The sequence below is a fragment of the Myotis daubentonii genome, chromosome 6 (genome assembly GCF_963259705.1).
Source record: "Myotis daubentonii chromosome 6, mMyoDau2.1, whole genome shotgun sequence".
NCBI classification, from domain to species: domain Eukaryota; kingdom Metazoa; phylum Chordata; class Mammalia; order Chiroptera; family Vespertilionidae; genus Myotis; species Myotis daubentonii.
Genome location: NC_081845.1, coordinates 53409021 through 53425618, shown reverse-complemented (window position 1 = coordinate 53425618; position 16598 = coordinate 53409021). Strand labels below are relative to the sequence as shown.

The window sequence follows — 16598 nt, the reverse complement described above, 5'->3', positions numbered from 1 at the left end:
GGAGGGGGAGGGGCTGGTGCACATAATTATATCTCTACCTCTGCATCTCCTCAGGCCTAACTGGCAGGGTCACAGCTTTGTCAACATTGAGAAACCGATGGGAAGATGGCAGAACCCACCAGGTGCAGCTCTAAGACTTGTACATTCTCAGCATGTTGGAGTGGCCTTGCTACCATGGTGGGAAGGCTCCAGGTAAACACCTGTTTATAAACCCTTCACCATGAGCCAGCACCACTACTAACACCTTCACTGTGTACCTTGCTTACTACCTGCTTTATAGAGGGAAGGTACAGGCAGCCAACTGTCAGTAGCCCTGGCCTGGCCCCAGATAGCACTCATCTTCCATCACAAGTGGCCCAGCTCTACCTGAAAAAGTGTATGTATATGTAGACATGAGCGATCTCATGGTCATCAGTGAGTGGACTGTGTGCTGCTGTAATTAAAGGCAAGAGCCACACCCTTGAATCTTTTAATAAACAGATAACAAGTCCAAACTTTGTGCTTACAACTTCCCAATGCTATTTCTCAAATACTAAGGAGGAACTTACCATTTCTACTGCACTTAGTGACTGTGACATCTTTTGCATTATTGCTCTGTGTTGCTGTTTAGGTGGCCTGGGACCACTATCTTGTTTAGCACAGCAATCTCCATGTTTCAAATAGCATGTGGTACCTAGAAAGTACTTTAATAGTTTTTAGTGAATGAATTCTGGTGGTCTTATTTAATATGTGCCAAAATCATGTGCTTTTCATATATTATATCATTTAATTAAACAGTTCATGTAATGCTTATCTTCCCAAGAAAGTATACAAACTTTTTGAAAGCAAGGAAATGAATGCTTGTGGTTATTTTTAGACATTCTACACAGCACCCTATGTCAACCTACTTCATGGGAATGTTCCTCAAATTCATCTAAAAGACATGTTTTACAGTTTTAAAAGATATATCTATTTATCATATTGCTACAAGGTGGGACTGGCTTATTTTTTTTCTTTTAAACCCCACTAATGGTTTTAGGGTAGAGAAAGGTATTAATTTATGGCTAATAATGGCCCCTATTATTCAGCAAAGGTCCCAGCTAACAGGTGTATTTCACTATCTAGTAGGTAACAAAATTGGGCTACATATAAAAGTATGTGTTTAGCACACTAGGTCTCCACATCATTTCCAACCAGAAAAACTCTGCTTTTATCTGTTTACAATGTAAAGGGTGCCACAGATTTTTACCTAAGTCAGGGCAGCAATGCCCACCAAGGAAGATGTGGTATTTCAATGAAAACCTTGACAGACATTAAAACAGCAGATGAGTTCATTAATGGAGAGCCAGACAGAGAAATTTCCCACCTAGAAACAAAAGAATTCTATGTCTCTCCAAGAACTCACTTTACCTATTAGCTCAAAGGAAAAGTATAAGTGTTGTTTTTTTTTTAATACAACAGCTTTACTGAAGTGAATTCACACTCCATAAAATTTACACTTTTAAAGTTTACAATTCAGTGGATTTTAGTATATTTATAGAATTATGTAACCATCATCTAATTTTAAAACATTTTTATCAAAACAAAAACTTAGTTTTTAATCCCCAAAAGAAACCCTATGCTCATTAGTAGTCACTCTCTATTTCCTACTTCCCCCCAGCCCTTGGTAACTACTAATCTACTTCTTTCTCTATGAATTTGCCTTTTCTGGACATTTAATATAAATGAAATTGTACAATATGTGGACTTTTACGTCTGGCTTCTTTCACTGAGCATGTTTTCTTTTTTAAAAATATATTTTTATTGATTTCAGAGAGGGAGAGGGAGATAGAGACATCAATGATGAGAGAGAATCATTAATTGGCTGCCTCCTGAACACCCCCTACTGGGGATCGAGACTGCAACCCCAGCATGTGCTCTTGACCAGAATCGAACCTGGGACCCTTCAGTCTACAGGCCAATGCTCTATCCATTGAGCCAAACCAGCCAGGGCTGAGCATAACGTTTTCAAGGTTCATCCATTTATTGCTTATATCAGTATTTTATTCCTTTTTTCAGACAAACACTATTTCATTGTATGGATATGCCAAATCTTGTTTATCCATCCATTAATTGATGGACATTTGGCTATTATAAATAATGCTACTCTAAACATTTATGCATCAGTTTGTGTGTATAGATATGCTTTCAATGCTCTTGGTTGTGCACTTAGGTGTGGTATTGTTGGGTCATAAATAACTCTATGTCTAACAAGTTGAGGAACTGATAAACTGTTTTCCAAAGCAGCAGCACCGTTTTTTGACCCCACCAGCAGTACATAAGAGCTCTGATTCCTCCACACCCTCACCAGCACCTACCATTCTCTTCTTCATTCTAGCAAGCCTAGTGAATGTGAAATGCTCTCTCTTCCTGGTTTTTATTTGCATTTCACTAATAACTAACGACGTTGAACGTCTTTTCATGTACTGATTGACCACTTGTATATCTTCCTTGGAGAAATCTGTACTAAATCCTTTGCCCATTTTTAAAGTGGGGTTATTTGTCTTTTTTTTGTAGAGTTGTAAGAGTTCTTTATACATTCTGGATATGAATGCCTTTTCAGATATATAATTCACAAATAATTTCTCCATTCAGTGCATTGGGTTCTATCCTTAACTCTAAGCCTTGGCAAATTATTTCATTTTTGCCATCTGGAAAATGAATGGGTTCCGAAGATTGCAGGATTTACAAATTAGGGTGCATGTACACTGGGAGCAGACATCTGTAACCCAGGAGTAGAAGACACCAAGGATTCACGTAGTTCATCTTCTAAAATGCCAATATTATTTAAAGATCTTAGAGTACGCAGAATCTTGATTTTTCCATGTGTGAAAATATAGAGAGAAGAAAAACTGTGCTGAGCAAACAGAAATGTTGACATTTTTAGAACCCGGTGTCATGGTATTGCAGTATGTCAAAGTAATCTGAGAGAGTGGACTTTAGAAAGATAAATTGTGCCTGATAATTGGAACCTGAGAGCTGAGCCTTCAAAGGCTTTAAACGTTGTTTTTATGGCTTTTAACTTTTGATCACTTAAAAATCATTAACTCACAGCCTTGGCCAGTGTTTCTCAATGGTTAGAATGTCAGCCTTCACACCGAAAGGTTGCAGGTTCGCTCCCCACTCCTGGTAGGAGTGCATGCAGGGTGCATGCAGGAGGCATCCCTCCCTTCTTTCCACTCTCTCTGAAAAAGCAATGGGAAAAATATCCTTATGTGAGGATTAACAACAACAAAAAAATTTTTTTAATCATTAACTCACACAAATGAGCTTAACTTCCTGCTGCCATTATTTTTTTTTAACTTTATTTACTAGATTGTGTTTAGTTCCACTTCCTATCATGATCAGTTCCCTGAAAATACAAATAGGTTAAAGATCATGGTTTTCTTTATTGCTAGTATCATTTTTTTTTAATTTACTTCTCAGAGTAGAATAATTTTGTAAAACTAAACCTTCTACAGTGAACATTTAATCTACACCAAACATGAATAGGTAGTTAAAAACAGGAAGTTGAAGTAAAACAGTTAAAAGGAAAAAACAGGCAAAATAATAAGGGAATTTCAGAATAACCTGAAATGACAGACAGCTGAAACAAACATTGCATTGGTTGTCTGGGGCACCCCAAGATGAATTTGAGGGGACAGAAGATAATAAATACCACCTCTACAGCCATAACTACTGAATCATTCATTAGGAAGGAGTATAGGTTATTCTCAGCTATTTATTTAAAATATGGGTTTTAACCTGTGGTTAATGTGCACAAAGCAAAACCTTATTTTTTTTTTCTGCCCTAATACTTTAAATTTTCAATAGCCTTTTATATATTCTTTTTTTAAAATAGCATCTTGATTTGTTTCATGAATGTACTGTCCTCCTAATGTTCTGAGGCTATTAATTAGAGGTTTTTAAAACCTTCCCTTCTGTCTCCACGTCCTGCAAATTCTTTTTATTCCTGTTTGTTTTGAGCCTCAAAAATCTGGTGATCCTTGCCTGACTGCAGACACTTTAGTATAGCAATAAGAATCTGATTGTAAGCTCTGTGTGCATGCATGTGTTATTGGCTAGTGAGCACCAATATTGGATGATATGGCCGGGTTATGTCTTAAAGAACCCTGGTGTCAGTATTTAACCTAATCACATTATATGCACTTGTTGTACATGTGAAGAGTAACTGTAATATGTTAACTTATTAGTTAAGCTAAAATATCACCTTTTTTCTCCCCTGAAACTCAAAAAACTAATTATATCATTTTAGATATAACACTTACAGCAATGAGTCATATTTGGCTGCAAGTCATAATCAAATTTTCTCAGAGAAAATTTGACAAAACATCAACATCAAAACTTCATTTTGAGCTCCTCTGTGAAGGTGGTTGTAGTTGTTCTTTAGCTGTGCATTTCAAACATTCTTTTGGCCTTTCTCTGTATGTTCAGGAATATTTTAAAATGACATAGCACAGGGAATATCAGTTTTATCTTCTTGTACAAATCTTAAGTTTTTAAGGATAAAATAAGAACATGGCAAAGATAACTCAGGCAATGTTGACTTGATTGTTTTGTAAAAATCCTCAATCTTTCTGGATGTTATAAGGACATGGAAATGTTTTCTTAAGAAGAATTAAGAGAAAATCATCAGCCAAATCTCACTTTCATTTTTATGTTCTGAGGTTTTAAACTACCAAAAAAAAAAAAATCTCTACACAATTTTACTTGGGCCTGAAAATTATAATTACTTCTCTAAAACAACTATTCATTTTGTAACCTGTTAACATCATACAGTAGAAAGGGCCCTAGTGGCTTAAATTCTACTTTATCGTATCACCCTAAGTCCAAATACTGTAAAAATTGGGGGACTTCCTTTGAGTGGCTAAGTGGTTGAGCATCGACCCAGGCACCAAAAGGTCACCGGTTTGATTCCTGGTCACGGCACATACCAGATTGCAGGTTCGTCCCTATACCAAACAGGAGGGATCCCCAGTTTCCACAGGTTATCTCACATCCCTTGGATTCCTGGAATTGCAGGGACAAAAAGAAGAAAGCTTTAAACATTATGCAATGTACTGGGTTGGCAAAACTCTCAATGTAGTCCCTGAGGTGGTCCTCAAACACTCCTTAGGTGCCTCACCCACCGGGGGTCATCATCGTAGTCAGGTGCCACCCAGAGGAGTATCCAGTAAGACAGTTCTGTTGAACCAGGATGATGGTGATGAATCATCTATTCTAGACCAATTGAAACTGCACCTGTCCTCTCTCTGGGCTTTGAACTTTAGAAAACAGTAAGTTAATTGATAGTGACAGTGACAGTGGAATACACAAAAGCATAAACAGAAAGAGTGGTTGAGTCATAGCAATGACAGAGCATTACAGTAAGGATCAACAAATATCTGCTAAAGAGTCAATAGAGAGAGCCAGCACCTGGCTCAGAGCAGCACCGTGGCTGCCAAGGGTTTCTCTGACCATTGTCTCTCCCTCTGGTCTACAGCATGGGAAATATCTTTGCGAACCTCTTCAAGGGCCTTTTTGGCAAAAAAGAAATGCGCATTCTCATGGTGGGCCTGGACCGTGCTGGGAAGACCACCATCCTGTACAAACTGAAGCTGAATGAGGTCGTGACCACCACGCCCACGATAGGTTTCTACGTGGAGACTGTGGAACATAAGAACATCAGCTTCGTCTTGTGGGACATAAACAGCCAGGAAAAGATGCGGGTTTTTTGGAGCCAAAACTGCCCAGGCAGACATGGTCTCATCTTTGTGGTGGACAGCACTGACCAGGAACGCATGGACGAGGCCAGACAGGAGTTGATGCGGATGATGACAGAGCTCAAGGATGTTGTCCTGCTAGTGCTTGCAAACAAGCAGGACCTCCCCAATGCCATGAGCACAGCTGAGATCACAGACAAGCTGGGCCTGCACTCTCTGCACCACAGGAACTGGTACCTTCAGGCCACCTCTGCCATCACTGGGGCTGGGCTCTATGAGGGACTGGACTGGCTGGCCAATCAGTTCCAGAACCAGAACTGAGCCACACTCCTCTCTTCCCCCTCACCTCTCCTTCACCCTCGCTTTCCTGTCCATGTGGCAGGTGTATCCCTGTGGTGTGAGTGCCAGAAGCTGTCCCCATGGTTGGTCTCAGAGTGCTTCATCATGCTGTGCATGTGCAGATTCAGCCTACACCCGGGTTTTTATCTAAATAATTCTTGTTTCTGGTACTCACATGCATTATGCAACGGAGGCAGCCAATCAGCCAATCCATGTTTCTCTTTCTCTCTCCAAAAATCAATAAAAACACATATTTTTAAAATTGGAGCACTGCAGTATTTTCTAAAAATGAGCTGAGCTGTCTTTCTCATGGGATTTTAGCTGACTAGAAGGACAGGATTAAATTGACTATTCTGGGATCTGAAAATAAAGATTTGACATGGTATGTTTCAATCCATTTTCTTTAAATTCCTTGCAAGTAATTTGTCTTATTATCTGAAATTGTCAAATGAAATAACCAAAGGTAAACAGATTGATTGGAGGCAGTGATTTCCATGGAGGTAAACAAATGTCCATGTTTTTATACTGAACAAGAGTAAGAACATTTTATCTATCGGGGCTCATAAGCAAGTAAAAAAACATCTTAATTATTTGGGGGTTCTTTTGTTTTTGAGAGACAAACAAAACGTGTACTTAATTTGGCTTTAAAATTAGGAACATCAAAAATAAAACTTTACTAGGAGTTCTACGGCCGCGGTCCGGCAGCGAAGAACGGCTCGGGGCTGAGGTCTGGACTCCAGCCGGCCGAGATCTCACAGGATCCTGTTGCTTGTTTTGTGTCTTCCTTGGAGCCATGGTTACGTGAACCTGCCCTCGACAGCGCTGCCCTGCCCCTGGCTGGCACGGTCACGTCTCCCAACGTAGATCTGGGAAGATGCTGCCTCCGGAGAAGGCGCCAGCACCCCCAGGACCTCCCCGACTCCCCCCGCGCTGCCCGAGCCAGGATGGCCGCGGGGGACCCCCCGGAGGAGGCGGGACCACCTGCAGGAGGGCTCCGGCCGACCTGGACGTCTCCCACCTGCTCCGGAACTTCACCCCCGAGGCGCTCGCCCAGCTCCACCAGCTGTGCCACCAGCGGCTGCAGCCCGAGGCGTGCTCCAAGGAGCAGGTGCTGCCGCTGGATGCGTTCCTGAAAGTCCCCCTGCCCAGCAAGGTCCGCTCGGCCCTGGCTGCTGGCGCGCCTCCCCGAGAGCCAAGAGCCGTGAGAAGGCGGCCTTCCCGGAGGAGGAGGGCCCCCCCCCCCCAAGGACCGGGAGGAGCCAGGTGAGGGGAGCACGCCGCCCAGCAGGGGTGGGGAACGTCCGGCCCGCGGGCCTTCATTTGGTCCGGCCCTGCCGAGGCGTGAGGGGCGAGGTAATTAAACGTCGGACCAAATACGGCAGGCTGATGTGTACGTGGGTCGTTCTGTCTGGCCGCCGAATGATGTGATAAATATCCGAATGGCCCGCAGCAGACACAGGCTCCCACCCTGGCCTCAGAGGAAAGGAGAAGGGGGCCTGCGCTGGGAGGTAGGCGTGAAATTGACCTCCGGTGGCCTAGATCCCAGGCAGCCGCTCCCCTGAGACCCCCACGTGTGAGGGGCTGAGGTGAGCATCCCTCAGCTGATGGGGCAGCTCCCCAGTCCGCAGGAGCCAGTCCCCCCACCCTCGAACCTCGACCCTGGGTTCTGTTACAAAACGGTTGGCCTGGGCGACTGACTCCCTCACGGGGCTTTGGATGGGGCACCCAGTGTGCTGTCTGTCTGTCTGAGCTTGAGGGCGTTGTGAGCGTATCTGACGTGACCTTAAAGGAGTTTGCCAGGTGCCCACCTGGGTCTCTGCCCTCCCTGGGCCTTGGAGCCCGCAGCCGCCTGAGACCTGCAGCTCCCGGATTTGGAAAGGCTCCGTGGCCTGAAGGCACTGGCTTTCCTGTCCTCCCCGCTCGGCCTTCGCGGGGCTCCCCTCTCGGGCGGACAGTAGGGGGGCCCCACAGACCCCGGAGCCCCTCATAGTTTAAATTTTAGGTCCTATTCAACTTGGCTTTCCTCTGAATTGCCACCACTCCCCACCTGCCCACCCCCCAACCTCTTAGTCTGTCCATCCCCCAACCCCAAGCTGGGTGTGGCCCCGGTAATTTAAAAAAACAACAACAACTGAATTTACTGTTTCAGCTCTTGCTCCCAGTCTGACCCGAGTCCCGTTCTGCCTCAGGGAGACCCTCCCAGCATGCATCCCACTCAGCTCCCAGGCCCACGGTGACTCCTTTGTCACCACGCCGTGCCCTCAGCTCCCCACCCCGTGTCCCAGTCAGTGCACAGCCGGATGCCTGTGCCTTCTTTACTTTATTTGGAAATTACTTAAACCTTTTAGAAAAGGCACAGAAATAGTGAAAACAGTACAAAGCTCACACAGGTGTCCTCACCAGGACCCACCTGTTAACATGTTCACACACACACACACACACACACACACGCACACACCTGGGAGTGTGCAAAGCCCACATTGGTCCTGTCGGTGACTCTTTTGTTACCCAATTTCTCCCCCATATAGTTACTACTTCCCCCCTGAACTAACAACTGATCTATGGGGAGACCTTGAAGATAACGGAGATATCCCGTTTCTCACCAAAGCCCGCCCCTGGTCCAGCCCCCACTCGTTCCTGCCTGAACCAGTCTTTAGCACTGAAGGCTGCAGGGTGTCGATTACCCAGTGCCAGCCCGCCCTCCGTGTTCCCGCTCAGCCCTGGGCACGCCTTTCTGCCCATTTGTTTATCATCAGATGCACTCATGGGCTCTCGTTTTCTCAATGGTGTATAACTCACCGCTGTCCTTACTGATTTCAGTGCTCAAGTTGTGCCAGACGAGCTCACGAGTCTTAACGGGAATCCTGCACCCTGTGGTATACCTCCGCCACTTTTGGAACATTTTTTTTTTAAGTGTAGGATGTTCCAAGCTTATCTTTCCACTTGCTTCAGCTCTGAAATCAGCCATTTCTCCAGTTTCAAATAACTCATTCCCTTTAGGAGGGGGCTGTCTGAGGGCCCCAATCTGAGTGCCAGGTGTGGTCCTTGCTACTAGCCTTGTCTTCTGCTGAGTTAGAAATAGAGGCACATATATGAGCGCATATCCGTACACAAATAAAGGTCTGTGTATGTGTGAACAAACACAATGCCAATCTATACGTTTTTATAACTGCATAGTTTACAACTACATTTTCACTCCCCCATATTTTTATGTCCCTATAATGAGAACTCTGGTACCCACACAATTAAAAGAATGCTGGATGCTAAAGTACCTCTAAAATAGTTTCAGGCCCTGACCATTTTTGCTCAGTGAATAGAGCGTCGGCCTGCGGACTGAAGGGTCCCAGGTTCGATTCCAGTCAAGGACATGTACCTTGGTTGCAGCCACATACCCAGTGGGGGTTGTGCAGGAGGCAGGTGATCGATGTTTCTCTCTCATCGATTTTCTAGCTTTCTATCACTCTCCCTTCCTCTCTGTAAGAAATCATTAAAATATATTTTAAAAATATAAAAAAATTAAAATAAATAAAATGTTACTAAACCATGGAAATAAAGTTTCTTTTTAAATTGCCCCTTTTGGATTTTCATATTCCTGTCATTTCTCTCCAAATGAACCAGAGTGAAAGTCTGGGACCCAACTCTTTTATTCTGCCTTCTTCTTACACCTCACCTTTATACTTCTAGCCTATCTCCACTAGACTCATGTTGTCAGTCACCAAGTCTCAGGATTGTATTCCCATGTGCACCATCCCATTTCCTCTGAATATCTTAGCCTGCGGCTTCAGGTGTCTCACTGCTAAGTGACTGCCATTTGTCCACTGCCTCCAATCTCTGCAGGAGTTTCAAGCTTATTTGCCTAGAGAGTCAGGTAAGTAAAGAGTGAAATGAGCTGGATGAGCAAAGCCCTCTTTAAAAGTCTCTACTCAGCTCCAGACAATTGTTGCTTCATCAGGGATGACGGGGCAGTGTGGAGAGAAATCCAACTTTCCAAGAAAAGCCAGAGATTCCCAGAGTTTCCACAGGCCATCTCGCTTCCCTTGGATTCCTAGAATTGCAGGGACAAAAAGAAGGATGCTCTGTGCCTGGGAGATAGGTTGTGCAAGGTACTGCGCTGGCCAAACTTCTTGAAGTGGTCCCTGAAGTGATCCTCAATGACTCCTTATAGATCGGTGCCTTGCCCCGGGCTCATCATCCTAGCCAAGTGCCACCCAGAGGAGTGTCTAGTAAAACAGTTGTGGAACCAGGATGATGGTGACGAATCATCTAATCTAGACCAATTGAAATTGCACCAGTCACGTGCTCTCTCTGGACTTTGAACTTTTTTGTTTGTTTCCACTGCATTTATTACTAATGTAAAAAATGTTAAAAAGAAACAAAATTCATTTTCAGTTCTCCAGCGGCTCTCACCCTCCCTCTTGTCCACACAACTCCTGACCCGTCCTCAGGGCCAGTTCAAGACCGAGTCCGCTCATTGCGTTTTCACAGAAAACAACCAGCAGCAGCGACGGAGGTCGGGAGAGGGAGGCAGGGCTGTCCAGGTGGAGATGCACAGAATTCACAGGGAAGGCCTGTGGCCTCCAGGGACTGGGCTAAGGAGCACGGCCCTGGAGGAAGAGGGTGGGCCCACCGGAGGCTTAGAGCACACCTCCTGGCCCCGGGTCAGACCCAGACAAAGGGACCCCAGAAGAACGGGGGCCAGGGAGGCGGCCTCGCGGGAAGTTCCCGGTGCTCCCTGTTGGGGTGGGGGGAGCAGAGAGGCAACAAGAGCCTCACTGGTTTCGGCAGAAACTCTAGTGTGGAGAAGCCACAGACAGGCCACGGACACTGAGAAAGGCTACGGGGGTGCGTGTTCACCAAGCGCAGCGATCACAGCCACGCGACTGATGGCGAAGCTACGGGATCCAAGAGCATGGGAGCGGCCTTTCAGGAGGGACTGTCCGTCATCCGAACTTGACCCCTGGCCAGACAGCCTGGGAGTTCCTCGGAGCAGCTGCCAACACAGGGGGCAGGGTGCGCACATGGGGGACCTGAGACAAGCGGCCAGAAGGGTGGGAGGAAGCCGCTCCAGGCCCCGGACTCGAGGGCAGCAGCGGGCCGCTGGACAGACGCACAAGAGGCAGCACCCGGAGCGTCTCCTGCTCCGCAGTCAGTGGCGAGGGGAGAGGACCCAGGAGGCAGCCGAGATGGGGCCCGAAGGCGAGGCTCTGGAGGCTGCATCCGCAGAAAGAGCGCCCACCTCCCCCCAGTGATGAAACACAGCTCTGAACCCCAAATGGGGGAGGGGACGGAGGGCGGTGGGAAATGCATGGCCGCTGGGTCTCGAGGGCTCCCTCCAGCTCGGCCGGGAAGGCAGGCTCACAGAGGAGGTCCGTTGACGCCTGGGTGGTAGAAGGCTCAGAGGTCCTCATATCGACAGCACCCTTTTTGGCAGTGTCGGCAGACCGGGCGGTTAGATTTGTCTTCCATAACCTGGGGTTCATCCTCCAGGGGGCAGGTCTTCTTGACAAGCGGCCAGCTCTTGAGCCTTCGAGGATGTCTCTGTTCTTCGTGAAAGCCTCCCCTGGGGGGACTACCTTGGTGTGGCCAGGAAAAGGAGGGTCAGAACTGACCACCCCACCCCCCACCCCCACCCCCAACCGCGACCATATGGGCGAGACCTGGGGCCGAAGCCTCCCCACACTGGGCATCTGCTCCGGGGAGCAGGTGGGAGGCTCCGCAGTGGCGGACTCATCAGTCCCCTTGATCCTGGGGAACCTCTGCGAAGAGCTGACTTGGGGTCCCCAGGCTTTCCATTGGCCAGGGGGGAAGGGCCCAGAAGGCTGGGAGGTCCTGGGGCGGCGGCTGCAGCTGAGTCAGCTTCTTCCGTTTCGGCAACGTGGCAGCGGCGGGGGGGGGGGGGGGGGGAGGCCGGCTGCGCGGACTTATGTTTCCGCTTCCGGGGCGGCGGCGGGGCAGAGGCGCCCCGCGGAGTTTCCGGGAGGCTGCGGGAGCCTTTGTGCGGTTTCTCAGGTCACCCTCCCCTCGCCGCCGCCCCCACTACGCTCGCGAAGGCCCGGCCTCCTCCCCGCAGGGCGCCCACCGCTCCTCGGCGCGGCCGCGGGCTCTCGCGCTCGGCCCCAGGGCTGTGGCACCTGAAGGTCGCCACATCCGGCCCCGGTTACTATAGTAACACCAGAGGCACCACGGCGTGACCTCGGACTTCCCTCCCAAGCCCGTCAGCGGGCTTCCCTCCTCGCCAGCGCTGAGGACCGTGGGCCGGCTCCTCCTCAACCTCCGCCAGGAACCCGGTCGGCGGGGCGACCGCCCTCGCCCGCGGTGGTAGGACCGCCCCGTGCCCAGGTGCGCAGCGGCCCCTCCTCCGCGCGCCAGGTGGTGCGGACGGGCGTTCCCCCCTCCGAGCGCGGTGGTAGCCACCTTGACGAAAGGGCGAGAGCCTCCCTCGGCGCCCTGGACTTTGAACTTTAAATAGTGAGTTAATGGGTAGTGACAGTGCAAGTGTCACCGCAATGAAAAGAATTAGAATAAGGGTCAACAAATATCTGCTAAAGAGTGACAAAATAGAACCAGCTCCTGGCTCAGAGCAGCAGCAGCAGCACCGTGGCTGCCAAGGGTTTCTCTGGCCATTGTCTCTCCCTCTGGTCTACAGCATGGGAAATATCTTTGCGAACCTCTTCAAGGGCCTTTTTGGCAAAAAAGAAATGCGCATTCTCATGGTGGGCCTGGACGCTGCGGGGAAGACCACCATCCTGTACAAACTGAAGCTGAATGAGATCGTGGAAACAGTTCCCACGATAGGTTTCAACCTGGAGACTGTGGAACATAAGAACATCAGCTTCGTCGTGTGGGACGTACACAGCCAGGACAAGAGCCGGGTTTTTTGGAGCCAATACTGCCCAGGCAGACATGGCCTCATCTTTGTGGTGGACAGCACTGACCAGGAACGCATGGACGAGGTCAGACAGGAGTTGATGCGGATGATGACAGAGCTCAAGGATGTTGTCCTGCTAGTGCTTGCAAACAAGCAGGACCTCCCCAATGCCATGAGCACAGCTGAGATCACAGACAAGCTGGGCCTGCACTCTCTGCACCACAGGAACTGGTACCTTCAGGCCACCTCTGCCATCACTGGGGCTGGGCTCTATGAGGGACTGGACTGGCTGGCCAATCAGTTCCAGAACCAGAACTGAGCCACACTCCTCTCTTCCCCCTCACCTCTCCTTCACCCTCGCTTTCCTGTCCATGTGGCAGGTGTATCCCTGTGGTGTGAGTGCCAGAAGCTGTCCCCATGGTTGGTCTCAGAGTGCTTCATCATGCTGTGCATGTGCAGATGCAGCCTACACCCGGGTTTTTATCTAAATAGTTCTTGTTTCTGGTACTCATATGCATTATGCAACGGAGGCAGCCAATCAGCCAATCCATGTTTCTCTTTCTCTCTCCAAAAATCAATAAAAACATATATTTAAAATTGGAGCACTGCAGTATTTTCTAAAAATGAGCTGAGCTGTCTTTCTCATGGGATTTTAGCTGACTAGAAGGACAGGATTAAATTGACTATTCTGGGATCTGAAAATAAAGATTTGACATGGTATGTTTCAATCCATTTTCTTTAAATTCCTTGCAAGTAATTTGTCTTATTATCTGAAATTGTCAAATGAAATAACCAAAGGTAAACAGATTGATTGGAGGCAGTGATTTCCATGGAGGTAAACAAATGTCCATGTTTTATACTGAACAAGAGTAAGAACATTTTATCTATCGGGGCTCATAAGCAAGTAAAAAAACAACTTGTTTATTTGGGGGTTCTTTTGTTTTTGAGAGACAAACAATACTTGCAATTAATTTGGCTTTAAAATTAAGAACATCAAAAATAAAACTTTACTAAACCATGGAAATAAAGTTTCTTTTTAAATTGCCCCTTTTGGATTTTCATATTCCTGTCATTTCTCTCCAAATGAACCAGAGTGAAACTCTGGGACCCAACTCTTTTATTCTGCCTTCTTCTTACACCTCACCCTTATACTTCTAGCCTATCTCCACTAGACTCATGTTGTCAGTCACCAAGTCTCAGGATTGTATTCCCATGTGCACCATCCCATTTCCTCCGAATATCTTAGCCTGCGGCTTCAGGTGTCTCACTGCTAAGTGACTGCCATTTGTCCACTGCCTCCAATCTCTGCAGGAGTTTCAAGCTTATTTGCCTAGAGAGTCAGGTAAGTAAAGAGTGAAATGAGCTGGATGAGCACAGACCTCTTTAAATTGTTCCAGTCAATTGTCGCTTCATCAGGGATGACGGGGCAGTGTGGAGAGAAATCCAACTTTCCAAGAAAAGCCAGAGATTCCCAGAGTTTCCACAGGCCTTCTCACTTCCCTTGGATTCCTAGAATTGCAGGGACAAAAAGAAGGATGCTCTGTGCCTGGGAGATAGGGTGTGCAAGGTACTGCGCTGGCCAAACTTCTTGAAGTGGTCCCTGAAGTGAGCCTCAATGACTCCTTATAGATCGGTGCCTTGCCCCCTGGCTCATCATCCTAGCCAAGTGCCACCCAGAGGAGTGTCTAGTGTAATAGTTCTGTTGAACCAGGATGATGGCAACGAATCATCTAATCTAGACCAATTGAAACTGCACCAGTCACTTGCTCTGGACTTTGAACTTTAAATAGTGAGTTAATGGGTAATGACAGAGCAAGTGTCACAGCAATGAAAAGTATTAGAATAAGGGTCAGCAAATATCTGCTAAAGAGTGACAAAATAGAACCAGTGCCTGGCTCAGAGCAGCAGTAGCAGCAGCAGCAGCAGCAGCAGCAGCAGCAGCGTGGCTGCCAAGGGTTTCTCTGGCCATTGTCTCTCCCTCTGGTCTACAGCATGGGAAATATCTTTGCGAACCTCTTCAAGGGCCTTTTTGGCAAAAAAGAAATGTGCATTCTCATGGTGGGCCTGGACCGTGCTGGGAAGACCACCATCGTGTACAAACTGAAGTTGGGTGAGATCTTGACCACCACGCCCACTATAGGTTTCAACGTGGAGACTGTGAAGTATAAGAACATCAGCTTTATCGTGTGGGACGCGAACAGCCAGGACAAGAGCCGGCCTCTGTGGCGCCACTGCTGCCCAAACGGACAAGGGCTCATCTTTGTGGTGGACAGCACTGACCAGGAACGCATGGACGAGGCCAGACAGGAGATGATGCGGATGATGACAGAGCTCAAGGATGTTGTCCTGCTAGTGCTTGCAAACAAGCAGGACCTCCCCAATGCCATGAGCACAGCTGAGATCACAGACAAGCTGGGCCTGCACTCTCTGCACCACAGGAACTGGTACCTTCAGGCCACCTCTGCCATCACTGGGGCTGGGCTCTATGAGGGACTGGACTGGCTGGCCAATCAGTTCCAGAACCAGAACTGAGCCACACTCCTCTCTTCCCCCTCACCCCTCCTTCACCCTCGCTTTCCTGTCCATGTGGCAGGTGTATCCCTGTGGTGTGAGTGCCAGAAGCTGTCCCCATGGTTGCTCTCAGTGTGCTTCATCATGCTGTGCATGTGCAGATGCAGCCTACACCCGGGTTTTATCTAAATAGTTCTTGTTTCCAATGAGGCAGTTTCTGATACTCCTATGCAATATTACCCATGCAATATTATGCAAAGGAAGGCAGCCAATGAGCCGATCAATGTTTCTCTCCCTCCCTCCCCTCCTCTCTCTCTCTAAAAATCAATAAAAACATTTTTTTTAAAAAAATTGGACTACTGCAGTATTTTCTAAAAAGGAAACATGCAGTTTTTCTCATGAGATTTTAGCTGACCAGAAGAACAGGATTAAATAGACTATACCGGGACCTGAAAAATAGCGGAGATTTGACACGGGATGTTTCATTTTCACGGAAATGTTCCATTTTCCTTAATTTATTTTAAATTTCTTGTAAGTAGTTTAAGTCTTATTTTCTGAAAATGCCAAATGAAGTAGCCAGAGGTAAACAGATTGGAAGCAGTGATTTCCATGGAGGCAAACAGATTTCCATGTTTTCATACTGAACAAGAGTAAGAACACTTTTTCTATCAGGGGTTCATAAGCAAGAAAAAACAACTTAATTATTTGGGGTTCTTTTGTTTTTGAGAGACAAAATAAAATTTGCAAATAATTTGACTTTAAAATTAAGAACATCAAAAATAAATCCTTACTAAACCACGGAAGTAAATTTTCTCTTCAAATTACCCTTTTGGATTTTCATATTCCTGTCAAGGCTGTCATTTCTCTCCAAATGAACCAGATTGAAAGTCTGACAGCATCTCTTTTATTCTGCCTTCTTCTTACACCTCACCCTAATACTTCTACCTGGTCTGGTCTCTTCATTAGACTCCTGCTGTCAGTCACCAAGTCCCAGGATTGTATTCCCATGTGCACCGTTCCATTTCCTCTGAATATCTTAGCCTTAGTCCTCAGGTGCCTTTAGCTCTTTTTCCCACTTGTTAATACGTGGTTTACTTTTCAATTAAAACAAACAAAAACAAAAAAACTCCTCTAAAAAAACTGTTGAATTAACAAAAGTA

General features: G+C 47.0%; 3 protein-coding genes, 1 long non-coding RNA gene and 1 pseudogene across 4 annotated transcripts in view; 4 read left to right on the top strand and 1 right to left on the bottom strand.

Moving 5' to 3' along the window:
* Positions 1-16598, top strand: part of LOC132237089 (uncharacterized) — a 308039-nt gene that overhangs the window by 266968 nt on the left and 24473 nt on the right. The window lies entirely within an intron of this gene.
* LOC132237074 (ADP-ribosylation factor 1-like) lies at positions 5449-6326 on the top strand. The gene has a single exon (XM_059700935.1). The coding sequence runs from the start codon at positions 5502-5504 to the stop codon at positions 6039-6041; it is 540 nt and encodes a 179-aa protein (XP_059556918.1). The 5' UTR covers positions 5449-5501; the 3' UTR covers positions 6042-6326.
* LOC132237075 (proline-rich protein 3-like) lies at positions 10378-12069 on the bottom strand (annotated as a pseudogene).
* On the top strand, positions 11999-13973 carry LOC132237072 (ADP-ribosylation factor 1-like). Its single transcript, XM_059700933.1, has one exon. The coding sequence runs from the start codon at positions 12536-12538 to the stop codon at positions 13244-13246; it is 711 nt and encodes a 236-aa protein (XP_059556916.1). The 5' UTR covers positions 11999-12535; the 3' UTR covers positions 13247-13973.
* Positions 14115-15719, top strand: LOC132237073 (ADP-ribosylation factor 1-like). Its single transcript, XM_059700934.1, has one exon. It carries the CDS (start codon positions 14920-14922, stop codon positions 15457-15459), a length of 540 nt encoding a protein of 179 aa, XP_059556917.1. The 5' UTR covers positions 14115-14919; the 3' UTR covers positions 15460-15719.

Bases quoted from the DNA above. Each gene is read 5' to 3' on its own strand.
- LOC132237074 (XM_059700935.1), top strand. From the start codon at position 5,502: ATGGGAAATATCTTTGCGAACCTCTTCAAGGGCCTTTTTGGCAAAAAA.
- LOC132237072 (XM_059700933.1), top strand. From the start codon at position 12,536: ATGGGTAGTGACAGTGCAAGTGTCACCGCAATGAAAAGAATTAGAATA.
- LOC132237073 (XM_059700934.1), top strand. From the start codon at position 14,920: ATGGGAAATATCTTTGCGAACCTCTTCAAGGGCCTTTTTGGCAAAAAA.